The sequence below is a fragment of the Hippoglossus hippoglossus genome, chromosome 15, assembly GCF_009819705.1.
Source record: "Hippoglossus hippoglossus isolate fHipHip1 chromosome 15, fHipHip1.pri, whole genome shotgun sequence".
NCBI lineage: Eukaryota > Metazoa > Chordata > Actinopteri > Pleuronectiformes > Pleuronectidae > Hippoglossus > Hippoglossus hippoglossus.
Window position 1 is genome coordinate 19,918,085 of NC_047165.1, and position 17,888 is coordinate 19,935,972.

At 42.5% G+C, this 17,888-nt stretch overlaps 1 protein-coding gene across 1 annotated transcript in view; it reads right to left on the reverse strand.

The window, feature by feature from the left end:
• The window catches only part of LOC117775498 (adhesion G protein-coupled receptor A3), a 181,334-nt gene that overhangs the window by 25,233 nt on the left and 138,213 nt on the right, over positions 1–17,888 (reverse strand). Inside the window, exon 15 of the mRNA XM_034608698.1 lies at positions 6,129–6,256. Coding sequence (XP_034464589.1) covers positions 6,129–6,256 — 128 coding nt within the window. The remainder of the gene's footprint in view (positions 1–6,128; positions 6,257–17,888) is intronic.

Here is a 17,888-nt window from a genome sequence, read left to right on the forward strand (position 1 = left end):
ATATTTTAGTCAACATAATCCTATTGATTTTACATAAACTGTCTTCAAAATAAAAGCAAACTATTTAGCAGAGTTAGGTATACAGTACTATTTATAATCATAATAGGTCATTTTCATTTTTTTGTATTTTACCACATCAAACAGTGCAATATTGTGATGAATTATGAGTCAGGGAGATTCAGGATTTTAACCAGCAACTAAAATATTTAAACTTGGGGTCAACATCATCATCATCATCATCATCATCATCATCATCATCATCATCATCATCATCATCGCCAATCACACACACAAAATTACTCATGGTCAAACCACATTCACTCTTAATGGTTAACTGTCTTACAACAATCACACTGTGGGACATCACAACAACAACCTCCACATAAGAACAAGAACATTCAAAGCTTTATTCCCCTTCAGTTGAAGAGATACATCAGTTGGGAAGTAGTCACGGGATAATTGTTTAAAATCTTCCGACAATGAAGAGAAAATTATGAAATTTTTTCTTCCAGAGACTCGGCTTTAAGATGCTGCACCTTTGCAAAAGGTCAAACTCTGCACGGTGAAAGTTACTGTGGCTTACAAGGGACCAGAATTCTTCTCCACTGACAAGATGGTAAGATTTCCAACAAACTGTGCGATCTTTGTTTCAGAAGAAAAAAAATATGAGAAAAGACTGCATTCTTTATGTCTGTGAATAGTCTTTTGTCTGAGGACTATATTCTTTATACAGAGTCTAGTGAGAACTCATTGTCTCATTCAGTGTACAATCTTCTTACACTGCTCTTTCGCTCTTTTTCAAACATACAGTAGTGCAGTGGTGTATGCATTCAAATATGAATCCCTCTGCTGGTTTGATGATGAAATCAAAAGAGATTGCTTCCAGTTGACTGGGCCAATTGAAGTTTTTACAATGTAAAACTATGCACTCATATCCACTTTGTGAAATATGGCATCAGCCAGGGCGTTACGCAGCCTTAGGCAGGACACTTAACCCACATTACGTCTTTCCATCAAGCTGTTAGAAAACAGAATAAATAGGTCAGACAATATCAGCGTGCAGCGTTGTACTGTGTGCATTAACACACCATCGATTCTTTTAATTACTTTCACGTGTCAGCTCCCTCCTTTTAATCTATACAGTCACCGTCACCATTTGAAATTATATAACCCTGTGCTGGAAATCTCCACTCCCCAAAATGGAGGAGCGGAGCCCCGGCTGCACGTGAGCCAACTGTAGATGAAGCAGTGGCTCAGCAGTGAGCTATGAGGCGTGTTTGGGGCTGGGCTCCGCTGCTCTGTGCAAGAGGAGGGAGAGTTCGAGCCGCTGCTGTCGATGCCTCTGCCGCGGCCCAGGTACTGAACTCCTTCCAGCGACGGGGCCATAAATCAGGCCAGCTCCTGACCTCCCTGGAAGGGGGTTTTCATAGGCTCTGCTCTGGGCTTTCATTGGGTCAAGTACATTAACCTGGCAACCCTCCACATCCCCATCTCCCAGAGGGTAGGGGGGTGGAGGAATAAAACTGTTCGCTCGCTGCATCTGCTCCCTCATCTGCACCTGAGCCAACTGTAAGGGACAATAAAGCCATGGATGGTATATAATAACACATAATACTATGGGCACATTCAGCTGAGGAATTTAATCAGTGAATGTTCCAAACATGCTCAAAATTCCCATCAACCATCAGTAGCAGCACTGTTAAATGAAGAAATGGAAGCAGTTGCATGCTAAGAATGATGGCGAGCAGGATGTAACGTTGCAGTAAGGCTGGGGCTTTATGGTTAAAATCAATAATGTGGTATTGTGTTACTTGGAGACAACAAGAAGCTATAAACATGACGTATTATCAGCTCATAAAGTTGTTATGAACATACCTAGAAACGGTTGCCTAGTTACAGATCCAGTAGATGTAGTAACAGTAGAAGTTAGAATAGTACTCAGTGGAGTGAATACCTCCACCAAAGGCCAACAGATCCTTTAAATTCAACCAAGCGGCACCATATCGCGCACACTCTTAGATATCAGTCCCTTAAACAGGCCTTTCTTCAAGATCTATGGATTATTCTTTTCGACACAAATGAAAAAGGTAATGTCATAGGAGGTGATATAAATATCCTAAGTCAGCCAATTCGTGTGGATGTGTGCAAACATTTTATGGATTATTTCTTGACCCCATGTCTCATCCTTCCACCAAATTTCGTGGAACTCTGTTCAGTAGTTTTTGTGTAACCCTGCTTACAAACCCACCAACCAAAAACAAACGGACGAGGTGAAAAAATAATCCTCTTTATTTGGTAATGTTATGAGTCACTATTCTGCCTCCAGTCACAGATAAGTGAGGTACAGGCAGAATGTCTTGCAGTTTTAGTTCTGCTTTGGTCTCCACCAAATCATGAGCAAATTGACTGTTTTCGTAGCTGGCGATCTGTCTGATATTTGGAACACTCTGCAGTTGGAAGCCACACTGATAAGAGCTGTGAGACTGAGACAAAGACTAAATTAGCCTCTTGTGTTCTTGTGTCCATGTTCTTGTTCTTTTTTCACTGAACATATGTTGGCCGCCATTATTAACCAAATACGCCTGAGGCTGCTCCCTTTAATTAAAGGCCTGATGATGGTTGATTCCTGTGACAATATATAAAGTGTAAAACAAAGAAAACAAAATGCTCTTTTCTTTTTTCATTTCTGATGTTTTTCCTCTTCCTTTGGGATCAATTACAATTCATTTTAGATTTCACCACATGTATTTAACTCCTCTCCTTTGTTCTTTAGTGTGAGTTATAAGAATTGTCCCTTTAACATGACTTCTTAGTGGATTTATCCTCGGTGTACATCAATGATTACTTACTGTAAATCCAGAACTATATGAATGAGAGTGTTTCCCAATTTGATTACTTGTGACACAAATTGCACCAATGGATTCACTGGGTTCAAATATGTTGGGTTCAAAGACTTGATACCCGCCACTATGTTCTCCCCAACTTGGTGTCTGACAAAGAACCAAATGCTGAGTGAGCACATTAATGCCTGTGTTTAAGTGTCAGCGAGCTAAAGTGACAAATTCGAACATGCACTCTATACTGGGCCTGTTCTTCGAGCACCCTCCCTCGCGTTCTGCCCATTTAACACATAGTGCCGGTGCTTCGCAGCTTGGTTACTGTCAGTCATCTGGAGTGATACTACAAAACTGGAGTGTTACTAAACAGAGATGTGTTGTGGAGCTGAGGAGTGCGCGGAGGGAGGTGTGGAAGAGGAGGATGAGCTGGAGTTTGTTCATATGAGCGTCACTAAAAGAAAAAGAAACCCTCCAACCCTCCCCTGTGAGAGAGAGACACCCAAAAGCTCCATAAAGGCCTGTTCTCGCTCCAGTTTGGACCAGAGTTAATGTCCTTTTGCTTTGAGCATCTCTCGGTAATAAATGTGTGCGTTTACGTATGGATGCTGGCTATGATCTGGTTTTTGAAGTATTCCATTTATGGGTTAGCAATGTAGAACCCAAATCCTGGTTTCTGAAACCTGGATAACCCATTACCAGGTTGAAAGAAACCTGGATATGTTAGCTGGTGCCCTCTGTTGCATGTTTATCCAGGTCCCAGATCATTCTCTGCCATGCTCACAGATGTGTCATCAACTCCGCAATATCAAAGTAAATGACATAATGATGATCAGAACAGTGACATAAAGGGAACATCTGACAACAGATCATAAACTGAATTGTGGTTCTCTTTTTTTCCCATTAGCTGTGATGAGATGAAGAGGCTAAATCCAGCAGACTGGCAAATGCAGAAGAGTTCAGACAGCCAAAAGGTTTTTGTGCAACAGTGAAGGTAACACAGTCAAAACAGAAATAAGCAGCTGTTCAGGAATTAAGACACAGCTGCAGGCAGAGGATCATAAACCTGGATTCCGTTATGATTATCTATGCAGGGATATGAATCACGTTTCTCATTTTGTATAATCACCACAACACTAATATGATCTACATCAGGAACTGAATTTGTATCTGTATCATGTAACCCATAGTTATTTTGTATCCTCTACTGACACTACGAAATATAAAAGCTTTTTTTTATGGTTTGAGTCCTGTGTGCCATTGTCTTTCGATGTTTGTTTAGACATTCTTACTTCTATAATATCCTGCTCAGCTTCTGTGATTTCTCTGTGTGCACATGGCCCTGCAGTTGCATGTCCTTTTATGGCCATTGGCGGGGACTTGACCTATGCTAATTAGAAACATAAAAAGTCACGGCGTTCATCTATTTAAGAAGACAGGTGCTATTCTTCAGTTTAAGAACGTGCCATGAATCTGACATAGAGTTTTCTTAGGAAAGAACAATTTTTAAGAAGATATTGGTGAATGAGGTCAAATGTTATTCTCTGGTATTTAACGGATCACTGATGTTGAATTTTTCGCCACCCACTGGCCCAGCATGCTTGGTGGACTGTTTGTAGTCATTTCTGTGTTTCTCGTCTGGACAGAAATTTAAAATGTAAAATGAAGGCTGTGCAGAAGGAGAATTTTGATTAAATGGAGAGGAAAATATCCATGAGTAGTTTAGACAAAGCCAACGTCTATGAATAGATTTGGCCAAACAGCAACAGGGCATCCGTGCATGGACATATGTGTAAACAATTATTTCTCATTTTACCAATGGGGTTAGTGTATATATGGCGGTTGTAATATATAGTTTCCATGCAAAACGTTTTAAGATGCTAGATCTCATATTGCAACATAAATCCTGTACCTCAGTTTGTAAGATGTCTGACAGTCTAGTAAAATACATGTTAAAACAGCCATTTTATATATATTTATATCTTTCAACAACAAATCAATACTCACTAATTATCTAATAATCACGTTGCTTTACAACCATTACAGTTTAGCATCTATAACATATAGCTAAAGATTCATTCAAATAGTTTCTAAATTTCATCTAGAAAAGAGTTTCCAAGGGCTTTTAGCACTTTTCTTCACCATGTGTCTTTAAATGTCTGTGCGAGTCTAACAATGGCATAAAAATTGATTTCGAGGCCATTAATTTTGCACAAACACCAGAACGTCCACGGGTGATTGGAAACGGTTGACATTTCAGCTCAAGCTAAAAATCTTAATCCTCTGCAATTTTGAAATTGCTTGTGCCTGTACCGCGCCTCGCAATCTTTACTTCAGTCAGTGCTGCAACGCCAGACGACAGAAAGTGATGTTGCTGCTTGGATGCTGTCATTGCTGTCTGACTGCAGAGGAACACTCCCTGTCTTTGTCCCCTGTGTCACAGATGGATGTTAACTGCGAATGCTGCGGTGCCTTTCATAAATTTTGTGCTCCAGACACAGCACGGACAAGGAAACACATAAAACCAAAGATTTAAGTCGGAACAACTATCAGTTAACTGTGTTATTCTTACAATAACACAATACATCTTTAATATTTCAAATAAAAATGTGACATTTGTCACATTTCCTGCATCTTTTATATTAAAATGGATGGTAAGCTATTACAATAATACCACATGAATGCCACAGACAAGTTAAAGTGACTGATGCTCTGTAAGAACAACAGATGATAAATTGGTGTGCTGAAATAATACATAGCGCAGGCTCCCTCCTGGTTTAACAGCAACCGCGGCAGATGAACATAAGTGGAGCAGACAAATGCCACAGTGCACAGCCACAAGAGCCACGCGGTGCATTGGTTGTCCTCATCTCCATATGGAATAAAACGAACAAAGGTGGCCGAAGTAACCCATAGAAATCCATAAGAGGCATACATTTATGCTGTCTGTATGAAACACACACACGCACACGCACACGCACACATACACACAGGCACGCATGCACAAACGCACGCACGCACACACACACATTTGTCTTTGTGCTTTAGATCCTCTTAGTCAGACAGGCTGCAGTGCTTTACGCGGCAGCCTGGAGCATCTGATTCACATCACAGTCAGCTCAGGATCTGTGGCAGAGGAGTCAAAAACAAACTGTAAAACCACGAAGGTAAAAAAAGGCGACAAATGAGGCGATTACATAAGCATCTGCCTAAATGTCCAGAGGTAGATGCGAAGTTCTGGAGCTGTGATTCGAATTCATGACACGAAAGGTTTAAATCTTTATTCCTCCTTACCTGTGGTGCACTATGTACGTGATGATGGAGGCGAAGAGGCAGAGCAACATGACCGCCGTGCAGGCATACACGACCGGGTGCAAAAACTCCCCAGGGTACGGGGGGAAAGACAGCACCTTCTTCAGATCCTGTGGTAGAAACAGGAAGAGAGAGGGGAGAAGTGGGGATGAGAATAAGCCATCATGAATGCAGTGTTACAAAAATAATCACTGAGCAAGAACTAGGCCTGTATAACGACAGCATTTTCTTCTGCTGCTAAACCGCTTGAAACCAGCGACCCAGTGGACATTACAAACACTGTGGAAGTAACTTATAGGAAAATAAAATGTGTCAGTGTGGACATGTTATACCTCATTTCAACAGGTTGAAGCTCGGCTACATGCCAATAACTGTCCTCACTTAAACCAAACACGTTTCAAACACCACGTAACTAGATCAGCAGCATGTCGAACAAACAGAGAAACGATCCACAAAACCTGGTACCTTCATGCTATCAACACAAGCCCAGGCTCAGTTCACATCAAAGTGTGACATACACAAGTTACATCTTACCTCTGATAAGATACTTTTAGAACCGTAAGTTTTGTTTTAACTTTTTAACTCTGGTAAAGCTGCTAATCCAATGTCTCTGTGTCCGTTTGAAACGACTTCATGGCGCATACCTGTTGTTGTTCTTCTTCTCTCGGTTAATACCTCTCCCACTTTGCACTACTTTACTTAATGAGAACAAAAAGTTGGCACAGATAATGTTAAGATGTTGTGGTATGGATTGCTGGAGGTTTGGGCTACAACTGGATGATTTGAAAGTGGATACTCACTTTAAAAGTGTAACATTTTGTTAGAAGAAAATTTAATCGATCATTTTACTATGTCGTAAAACACGAGGGTCGTTCAGTCCTTAGGGAGTTAACAACGCTGACGTTCAGCAGTGGCTAACTGATCCGTGCAGTTCACCGTTCACCAAACATATGAGCACGTTCAATGAACTGCGCTCTTTTAGCACGTTCATGCACAACACTGACAGGCACAGATTAGTGCGCAGATGAGATATGCAAGCAAACTTCAAAATGGACGTCGGGGGAAATGTCTTTGCGTCAGAGAGCTGTCCAATGAGCAGAAAAAGAGCAACAACCTGTCAAGTGAATAGTCTCCCCCCTGCATTTACTTTCCACATTTCAGGCATTAGCTGACAATCTTAGCCGGAGCCTCTGAACACAACAATAGCATAAGCTTCCTACTCTGCCAACAAAAAGAGGAAAACAAAACTGGATGGGAGCCAGGGAAAAAGAAAAAGAATGAAAAGAAAGTTAAGTCGCTTTTAGTGGCTCCAAAAAGACACATTGTTAAGAGGCGCTCATTAAAACCTTATCAACATCACGGTTGATTTGCTTTGTAATTTATTCTGAGTTAAAGTCTGTTACAGTAAACTCAGAGTAAGGACAACTTTTAAATATTTCACTTTATCACTGTGTCTGTAGGCTTTGTATTAAGAGACAAAGGAAGCTATTGTAAAATCTGCACGCTCGCTCCTCATGCACTCGACCGCCCTCTCTCAGCTCTGTGCCACAGGCAGGTGCACAGCCCGCAGTGACGTCACGCATTTTGCCGCCGTCGTGTTGACGCTGCTAAATAAAGCGCACCTTATCTCCATATAACCCCAGCAGCTCCATGCGAGTTTGCGTCTGCGAGAGTGATCCGCATACACGCTGTCTGACTCCATCATTGTCTCGTTGAGTATCCGAGTGGGATATTCGCTCTCCCTGTTTATCCAAAGGCTGATGAGCCTGTCGGGGCCTGTGAGGGGTCGCAACCTTCAACTGAGCATTTATAAGCACAGTTGTAAAGCAGTGGCCCGAGATGAAATGAATGGTTTGGGGGACAGGACGCTGGGGAGATGTGGAGCAGCAGAGTGTGTGGTAGAGACACTCATCCCTGAGTATAATGAGGCCTTTTCTGTGTGTTTAAGAAGGAAAATAAATGTGAACTAAAAAAGTTTTGAAGACATTTGCAAAATCTTTATGGCCCTTTTAAGAGTAACAAGCAGTCATTGCTCTGATGTTGCTGTGCTACTTCCCAGAGATCACCTCCTTTTCTAGGATTTTGGGATACTGAGTCTATGTGCATTCTTACATTTGGATTGCATTTTATTTGCTAGTGACCCACATCATTTACTGTAACCATCCATCCATCCATCCATCCATCCTGGAGCCTTTTTCCAGTTCACCAACCACCAAAAACAGCACACAATGTCTTACGCTGCTTTCATACGTGCATTGAATTTTCCAGAAATTTTCCGGAGGGGCTGTGTGTGAGAGCGCAAATTTCCGTGTCAGTTGCTCTGGACATTTTACCAAACTTTTCCTGCCAGCCCCCTAGTAAAATGTTCATAAAATGTTTGTGTGAGCCCATGTGAGAATACAAAAGAGCGAATCGGTGGAAGACAATCAAAAGAATATAAATATCTCAGTTTCATACACGTAGAAGATACAGATGAATATGTCAACTGGGATAGACAATGAGATTGGAGAGCATTCGGTGATAAGGGCCGGACACTGTGTCCATTTGCTGTAAATAAAAACGTGATTTCTGCATCGGAATTTGTACATCCTGTCCTGCCTACTGTGCGCTCTACCTGGAGTCTAGAATGTTCAGGACATTTTCCTGTTGTTGTGAACACATCTGACCTGCACAATCTTTTACTGTGTTCTTCAAATGTGAAAGGCAAATTTTGGAAAATGTCTGGACCCAATTTTCCAGTCATTTGCCGGCTTATGTAGAGCGTTGGACCGACATGTTTAGCCAGATCATCTTCAATGCAGCTTGGTAATGATCCTTTAGTCTCTGGAACTCTACTGGAAGGAAAACATATCCCCTCATTTGGTGTTTTAATGGTTAATGCGTACGTTTCACGCCATTTTCATACTCATCAAATCATTCAGTGACCCCCTCGTACCCTGTGGATGGCGGTATTGACTTCCTGGAGGAGACCACCCTTAACAGGAAAGAAATGGTACAACATGGGATAAGGGCAATCACTCAGGACAGCTCTGCATTGATTTGCAGTAGACCCAAACCATGTCAGCGTAGCAGAGCCACTGATCCCCTCACTGTAGGGGTCAAGCATTCAGGCCTGAACCTCAGAATGACTCATCTGACCATATCATTTCCACATCTCTGTAGACCAGCGTCTGTGGCTTTTGCACCACTGAACTCTCAAATGTGCATCCATCTTTGTAATAAGAAGTCTATGCACTGCAGCACCACTTTATTACCCCGTAATGTAAACGCACTGTTCTTGCTGACAGAGTCTAATCACGTCCTGCACTGACATTCTCAGTCAGAGTTTGCTCTCCTGTTTTTTCCTTACATATCGCTCTAAAGCACATGCATCACCATCATCTTTCCCATGAAATGCACACAGACACAGCTGAGCAGTATATGTGACAGACACGTCTGCCATCCATGCCCCGATAATGAGCCCTCTCTCAAAGGCCCTGTTCCGACCGGGTGTTAACATCCGTCCTGAGGGATCCGATCACAAGTTGACAGCGTTAAACATGTGTGTTCACACCTGACATTAAAATATGTCCTGAATGTGTCTCTTGTGACACAGATCTCACTTTCCCTCTCTATATGTGAATAAATACAAACGTCATTTCTGCTGACAATGTTTGAAGTGTCAATGTGGAGGCCAAAGCTGATATTGTGGTGGATGCTACAAAAAAAATCTCTCTGGACACTGAGAAGCATATAAATCTGTTTAATCTGTCGCTGGTCAGAGGACGTCAGCTGAGTATGCTGTCCTTCACATGAGGCGCAGGACACATTTGCATTCACACAGGAAAACAAAATGTAGCCACATGCATACCAGACCACCTCTGAATGTGGCCTGAGTGATCAGATCTCAGGATGCATTAGGCTTAGTTCAGACCTGAATTTAGTGCTGACCACTTACTAATCAGAAGGTTGGTGGTTCAATCTCTGTGCTTTCTCTGTCCTTGGGCAACACACATTGCCCCTGATGAGTGTGTCATCATTGTGTGGATGGAATGTGGATGGAATGCGATAGAGAAGCGCTTTATAAGGAAGTGCTGCAGAAGTGTGTGTGAATGGGTGGATGTGACTTAAAAGTTAAAGTGGTCATTAAGACCAGAAAAGTACTACATAAATACAGTCCATTTATCATTTCCACCAAGTAAATTATAGATCCTTCACTAAACCCCCTCCCCAAGCAAACCCTGAAATAGCCAATCAGAGCGAGCTGACCAGGAGGCAGGTTTTGTATATATACTCATAGCACAGAATCACAGCTGCTAACAGCAGGTATAGCAGCCCCATTGGAGACTAACAATAAAACTTTATTTCCAACTCACCGACCACATCACCATGCCGGTGGTCGACTACAGCAGCTGTAGTACCAGCTTTAACATCTCTGAAGAACAATTCTTGCCGAAATGCAAAGTGGTGGAAGAAAAATCAGCATGATAGATCTTTAAAAATGCCGACATTTATGACTTTGCAGCTCGTAGCTTGGCCGAGGAGTCAAAGAGGGAGGGATGGAGAGGGAACTGCAATTAAAGACGAGCAATGCACCACGTTTTGAGTAGCACCCAGAAAAAAATCATACTTTAAGAAAGAAAGAGCACTGAGCGAGTGGGCCTTTTGGGTAAACGCAAAACATGACAAACGCATTCCAACATCGTAAACAGCCATACATAATTTGGTAGTTACAGATTTACAGGGAATTATAAAGTTTGTATTTGTCCTCCGAGCGATGTCAAGGCGGGACAATGAAAGCTGGTGTTAATTACAGCTCAATGAATTGATGTTGCTTAAAAAAGAAAATCACGGCCTGAAGCACCAGCAAGAAATCCTGCTGAAATGAAGCTTTTAAGTCCGTAAGCTGATTTATATACTTAAAGAGTAGAGAGTAGCACTTCATTGGAGTTCAGATCACGGAGAGAATAACCCCACATGAACATCGAGTTAACTAAAGGTCAAAGGGAAAACATTTCAGAGGGAATCCGTTACTGCATCGGTAAAAACTAAATCACGCTCAGACATATTGAACAGTTTGGTGCGATGCTAAGCGGCACATGATGATCGACGGCAGCTACGGTTAAATGGCTCTAGGTGCGAGGGAGGAAGTCAAATGTTCTCCTGGGAAGTATTATCATCATCATCGCTGCTCTTATAATGCTGCCTGAGAATGTCAGCCGCCTTAACCATTTCTCACCTCAATGCATACAGCTCTGCAGCTCACAGCTGTGAGCTGGGCGGCTTTTCTCAGAATCTACAAGACAGCATGATTCTCAGTGTTTACTCTCAAAACCATTATTATATTATCATTTTCAATCTTTCAGCTCATCCTTCTATGTCAAACACTGCATTGTGCAATAGCAACACTAAAAGTCCAAAATCAAGCAGTTTTAGCATGCAGGCTGGCAATTTGGAGATCCTTAATTTGTTATCTTTTTCACTGTGTATGGGCTCGATCCTTGAAACACATTTAGAGTGAGTACCATGCAAATTGGATACTGATTAAAAGCCAAAATGCCCGGCTAACAACAGAATGTAATGTTCCCAGCATCCAGGCTGAACCAAGACAGACTCCGACACGTCCATCTGTGCTGAGCTGTCGATAATGGAGCTAAACGTCAGGTGTGACTAAAGCTGCAGAAGCAGGAAAGGTCTTCATATCTGAACAGCGGGGCAGGACTTTCACACACGGGTCCTGCTGAGGTCTGGCTTCCTGCTGGAGGTGATATTAACACTAGATTCATACCCACTATCTTCAGTCAACTGTACAGCGACTGCTCAGACCGAAAAAGGCAGTATTCATTTTGAATTCATTATTAAGAGTAATTCATTGTTGTTGTTCTTATCAATATCTGAGAGTAACACACTTAATATTTTACTCTTTTCATACTATACACTGTCATTTAATGTACTGGTTGACTTCAGAGCAGAAACCCTTTGGGTTCTCAGTTCTTAGTCTTCTATATTAGTAAAACTATCATTGTCATTTGGAATGTGATTCATAGAATACTATATATATTTTTTGATAGTTTAATATCGTTTCAATGTGTTATAGTCATTTTTTACACAACAACCTTTAAAAAATTGCAGTAGCATGCTAGCGTTTTTTTTTTTGTGCATGATAATCCCATAATTTCATGTCACATCCCCCCCCTCTTTGAAGACACACGATGCACTTGATGGAACCCGAGTAGCAGCGATGTTACTGAACTGAACTGCTCGTCTAATAAAAAAGGATCGTAGCAGGGTTTTATACAGACCACTGCTGGTAGCCTGTGTGCTTTTGATTCATAGTTGAAATAATGCAGAGCAGCCAAGCTTTTCAATTTCAAATGTCATTGATTCACCTGCATTAGCATAGATATTACAGGTTTGTCACTTTAGTATCTATAAGCAATGGCATTGGTTTATTTAAGATCTCAACAATGTTATTACAATGACATCTCCAGCAAAACGCTTTCCCTCGTCGGTTTACATCGACGACTACTGATGACGTGTCGGGTGTTCGCGATGACTACTGATGATGTAACGGCTTCTTGAAGGGCTGTCCCAATCCGTAGGTGATGATTTCAACCACTAGCCCTTGTGACTCCGTTTCAAGGGGCAAGATAACCCTCGAAAACAAGGGGTAGGGCCAAGGGGTGAAATGGGATTGGGCCTACGTATCTTACTTTAGTTATTTTGCATGTGAATATGCAAAATCTGTAGGTGAGAGACAGAATTTGGGGGCTGGGAGCTTTCTGTTTCTAGTTTGACCAATCACATTCTAGCAGTGTGGAGAGCAGAAGCTAAAATGCACCAGCTGCATTGGCTTTTTAATTTATCTGCATTCAAATGGAGGAAGGTGTTGATAGAGAATTAGCCAAAATGTCGTCTGGACCTAAAGTACCAAGAAAAAGACTTTGCTGTTGGTGTTTTGTGCAGAGAAACATTTGACTTGTGTGATGAAAGAAGGACTGTAAGCAGTGTATGGGGAATGGAAGACATTCAAGTCTTGGCCCAGATATCTGCTGTCTACACCAGAAGCCCCGGGGGATAACCGATGGGCTCCTAGATTGAAATCATACATATTGAAGTGTTTCAGAAGTAAAACCTTTGGAAAGGTATTACAAACGTAAGCAGACTAGAGGATGACTATATACTATGTACAAGTCTGGTGCTGTTGACCCCTTTTAGGCCAAAAATGTCATCGTAATTCCTTTAATTTTGTGTTTTGATATAAGATTCTTAGCAAATATCCGTGCACATCAAAAAATGTACATTCAATCAAATACAATCTATAGAAGACGAATATGGACAAAACAAACAGGAATACAAAAACAAGGCAACATTATTATTACAGTCTGACAATTTTGTCAGAAAGAAGAGCTCATGGACCTGACAGCTTTGCTTCCATTCAAAGAAGGACAGCAGTGGCCTCCAGGTTTGAGAAGAGTAGGCTGAGGGAACCCTTCTGGCTGAATGAATAACAACCTTTCCTCCACAACTACATAGGTACCCTTGTGCAAGGTGCTGAACATCTGTTCGGTGGCCAGCAGCAGAGGAACTGCCATTTTATGGGGCAGCATATACGATACAGCAGCACTGTATACAAAGGAAGGGCGAAGCTGGAATAGAGCATGCATGCTCAGCAGAACCCTTCCCCGGACAAATAAAGGTTAGAAAAAGACCTTTAGTGGGGCTGCAGGAGAGAATGGGAGGGGAACAAAAGGAGGCATGATGAAGGGAGTCTGTCCCTTTCAGCAGATTGATTGACCCAAAGAAAAATGGCGAGGCAGACAACTGGGTGCCCTGAACAATTTGTTGGCTCCAAGAGGCAGTGCTTATGCTCCTGGGTTGATGTGGGGCAAACTGCTGCAGTGCATATCAGAGGAGAAGGCTTGAGTGGGCTGAATGTGGTGTAGTTATTCTGAACACTGACTCTTTGTACTACAGCTTTTCATTACTGCTGTTATTATCATCAATCATGTTCCTAAAAGCACGTGCAGATTTTCTTCTATATCCCTTATTGTGTTCTACATGTGAGCTTTACAATGACTCCTGGCTATTAAGGGCAACCATTTCACTGTACATATGTTCACACTGTACAAATTCTTTCTACACTGTATATACAACTTCTTTACTCCATTTATATTTTTTTGTATCTCTTTACATTATAAGTATCGCATGCTACTTCTTATTACTTTACTTATGTATATATTTGACTTCCCTATTGCTGCTGTAACTTTGCAAATTTCCGCACCGTGGGAATAAAAAAGGGTTATTTTATCTTATCTTTACTTAATCCCTAAATTTTGGCTGAAGTGTCTCTTCGTGGAAATTAAGACAACACAGGGGCAGGGCTGAAACACGTCTATCTCCTACCCCCCTCCCCCATCGCTCTCTCCCCCCACACACAAACATTGCAAACACACACACACACGACATACCAATTACCTTGCTAAAGCTAAGTTATCTAGGTTGTCCGGTGAGTGCGGTGGTCCTGAGCCAGTCCAACCAGTGGCACAGGTGCTGGGGAGATGATGGACGTTTCGGAATGGTAGGGCATACGGTGGTTTAAGGGGGTTTAGTAAAATCTTAGATTTGTTAAGTTTTTCATTTATAAAGACTAAGCCAACCGTTTGGGATGTCTCTACGCAGGCACTGGCCCTGCAAAGGTATATGACGGTTTGAAACACGAGGTGATGTTATGAGTTACGTTCAACCCACTTATTGATTTTTTTGTACACCGGGTAATAAATATGATTTTAAAACCAGCATTGATGCATTTCATCAAGGAACAGTCATAGTTTAGTTGACAGCTATAAAAACAGATTTAAGTGTGCAGGATCTCTTTACAGATAGATACAGACTGTAAAGGTAGAGTAGCTGTTGACCTGTCATGGGGACTGATAAGGGGCGTAGCTTGCAGCGTGCTCTGAACAACTCTTTCCTTGCAGAAGCCGACAGCAGAGTGTAATCTGGGAACCGGAGCAGCCATCTTCAAATGGGATTCCTCCACTCCGGTTATTGTCATTATCACTATCATATTACCTCACAGCAAGTAGCCACTTTATTACTGTATCTGTGAGGCAGGGCAAAATGACCAAGCCTTTGACAGTGCAATTTAGCCAGGCAACACTATTACCATACAGGGCAGTTTAACCTGCCCTCTTCTGGATTAGAACTGGCATGTTACGTCTAAACATGCCTCCATTGTTCCCCAGCGTCGGCAGCTAAACAAGCCCCAGATCCCCTGTTTGTGTTGTAGTTACAACTTTAATCCGGGATCCTCCCTCCCGCATGCCAAAATCAGATTACCAGAGTCAATTAAACTTGATCCATAATCTCTGAGCGCAGGCACAGTGGGTGCAAGGTTATCAGGCCTGCAAAATAAAATGGGACAAACACGCCGCTGATCTGAGGACTTACAGGCTCAGAGTCTTGTTTTAGCCCAGTGATTGGTTACGATGATGAATTGCACAACCTGTGGAGCCTACGAGCAAACAATTCCCAGACTATTACAAATTTAATGCATTTTGTTTTTAATTGATGCTGCTGCAGCGGCGGAATCTGTAAGCCAATCTGTGACATATGTCCTCACAAATGTGCTCCTTTCCCTGTTGTAATCACATTGGTGCATGCAAGAATGCACAAACACTGTGGGAGAGACGGAAGAGAAAGGGAGTGAGAGAAAAAACAAAATTAAAATCCTCTAGTGAGCAGCCTGCGGGCTCCGGGCTCCCAGCTCCCATCCAGCACTGTATTTTATCATCCTTGAGTGGCTGTGCGAGGGCTGGAACAGAACCGGAGTGAGTGTGCAAATCAAACCCACTCCGGCCTGCCCGAACACCGCCGGATAACAGAGTGAGACAGGACAGTGGCGGGGCCGAATAACCTCCGGACTTGACAACACTCAGAGAAATGTCCATGCCCCATTAACGCCGGTCGTCAATGTTTCAGCGGTGCCTTGTGGCTGTCACTCAGCTCGTGGCTTTGAGATACAGTCCCGCTCGTCATCAGCACCTCGACCTGTGAGCGCTCAACAGCCGAGGCAAACAAAGCTCCCCGTGCAACGAGCAATCAAATCACATGGAATCGAGCGCACATCCATCAAATCATCAAGCATTCTGAGCTGATGAGGAAACATCACCCGGCATGGATGATGAGCCTCTGTAGACGAGCGCCAAGATTCGAGGCGTAGCCGTATCTGTTGTGCTGCATTTATCTCCTTAAACATCAACGGGCCATTGTTTCATTAGCATTAATTTCTCCAGAGACTCAGATTAGAAGTGTTTTATTTAGCTGCGGGCGATTCGAAATTCCTATACAGAAGTTATTGTTATCGCTGTTCTGTGGAGATATTCAAAGCGTGACTATCAAATAATGGAGCCTCATGCACTGGTCAACCTTACAAACAGAGTACAAGCGTATAAAAGGCAAACGCCCTCCTCTACAACTGGAACAAAGAAATGTGAATACTCAAGTCTGCTGTGAACAGAATGAATCAATACGAACAAATGTGAAAGCAGCAAGAAGATTGTTTTTTAATACAGGGCACAGACACTGGAATGACTCTAATCTGTGTCTTTCTTTAGCTTTTATTTATTCGGGGAAGATTTGCCAGGCATGGTTCCTCCTTTCATACTCATGAACACAAAGGCGGTTTGGTTTGACCCATCAACGTTCTAACTAGTTTTGAATGATATTTAGGGGGAGATCTCATTTTTCTTGCCTGAGAAGAAATCTGCAGCTGCAACCTCTCAAGGATCCACCGCCCATGTCACAAGGAAACCACAGTGGGGGTCCGGACTTTCTCCGAGATTTGCCATACACATATAAACACTGCAGCAGGAGATTCTCAGGTCAGACGCGTTCACAGCAACACAGAAACCTCTGGAGCGTTCAGGGGAGGGGTCCCTCAGCAGGCAGAGGCCGGACATGACGTATATATTCCGCTGCAGAGATCACATGTTTTTCTTTACAGCACATCGACACTGGTGTCAGCCCTTATCACCAAAATCACTCAAATTCCATCTTCATCTCCGGCAGTATCCTCCGTGTATTACACCTCTTTTTCACCCTGAGATATTTGTATTCCTTTAGTTTTTTCAGTATTTTGTCCGTTAGAAACGTCATCAACGCACCCACTTGCCTGTGGTGAATCTTCTCCTGCTGTTTTCTCAAAAGGCTCATTCGGACATTATCCAGAGCGTTTCCTTGGGGCTGGCAGGATAAAGGCTGGAGAATATGTGCAGCAACTGACTTGGACATTTGCATTCTCACGTACAGCCCCTCCAGCTAATTTCAGGGAAATATTTGTCTGGAAAGCAGCATCAATTCAAATTGCATATCCAAAAACTGTGCAGTTGATAATTACTAGTATATGTTCAACAATGCGATGCACAACAATGGGAGGAGGTGAGATGGATTGCTGCACTTTATTTTTGTACCATCATTTTACAATTGGCCCGATGCTCGCAGACCGGTGGAGGTGCATGCCTCATTGCAAAGTGCTGGCGTGGCCATCGAGAGCAATTTGGGGTCTAGTGTGAGTGCTCAAGGACATGAGGACACGAGGATACAGGGATCACTTCACCCATCCTGTGATTTATGGACAATCTGCCCTTCCACCTGGGCCGCAGCCACCAAACATAATGAGCATTTTGTTTTTGTTTTTTTATGCGATTTATGTGTCTGACGTTGGTTTGCAAACATTTCCTGTTTGTCAAAAATGTCTAA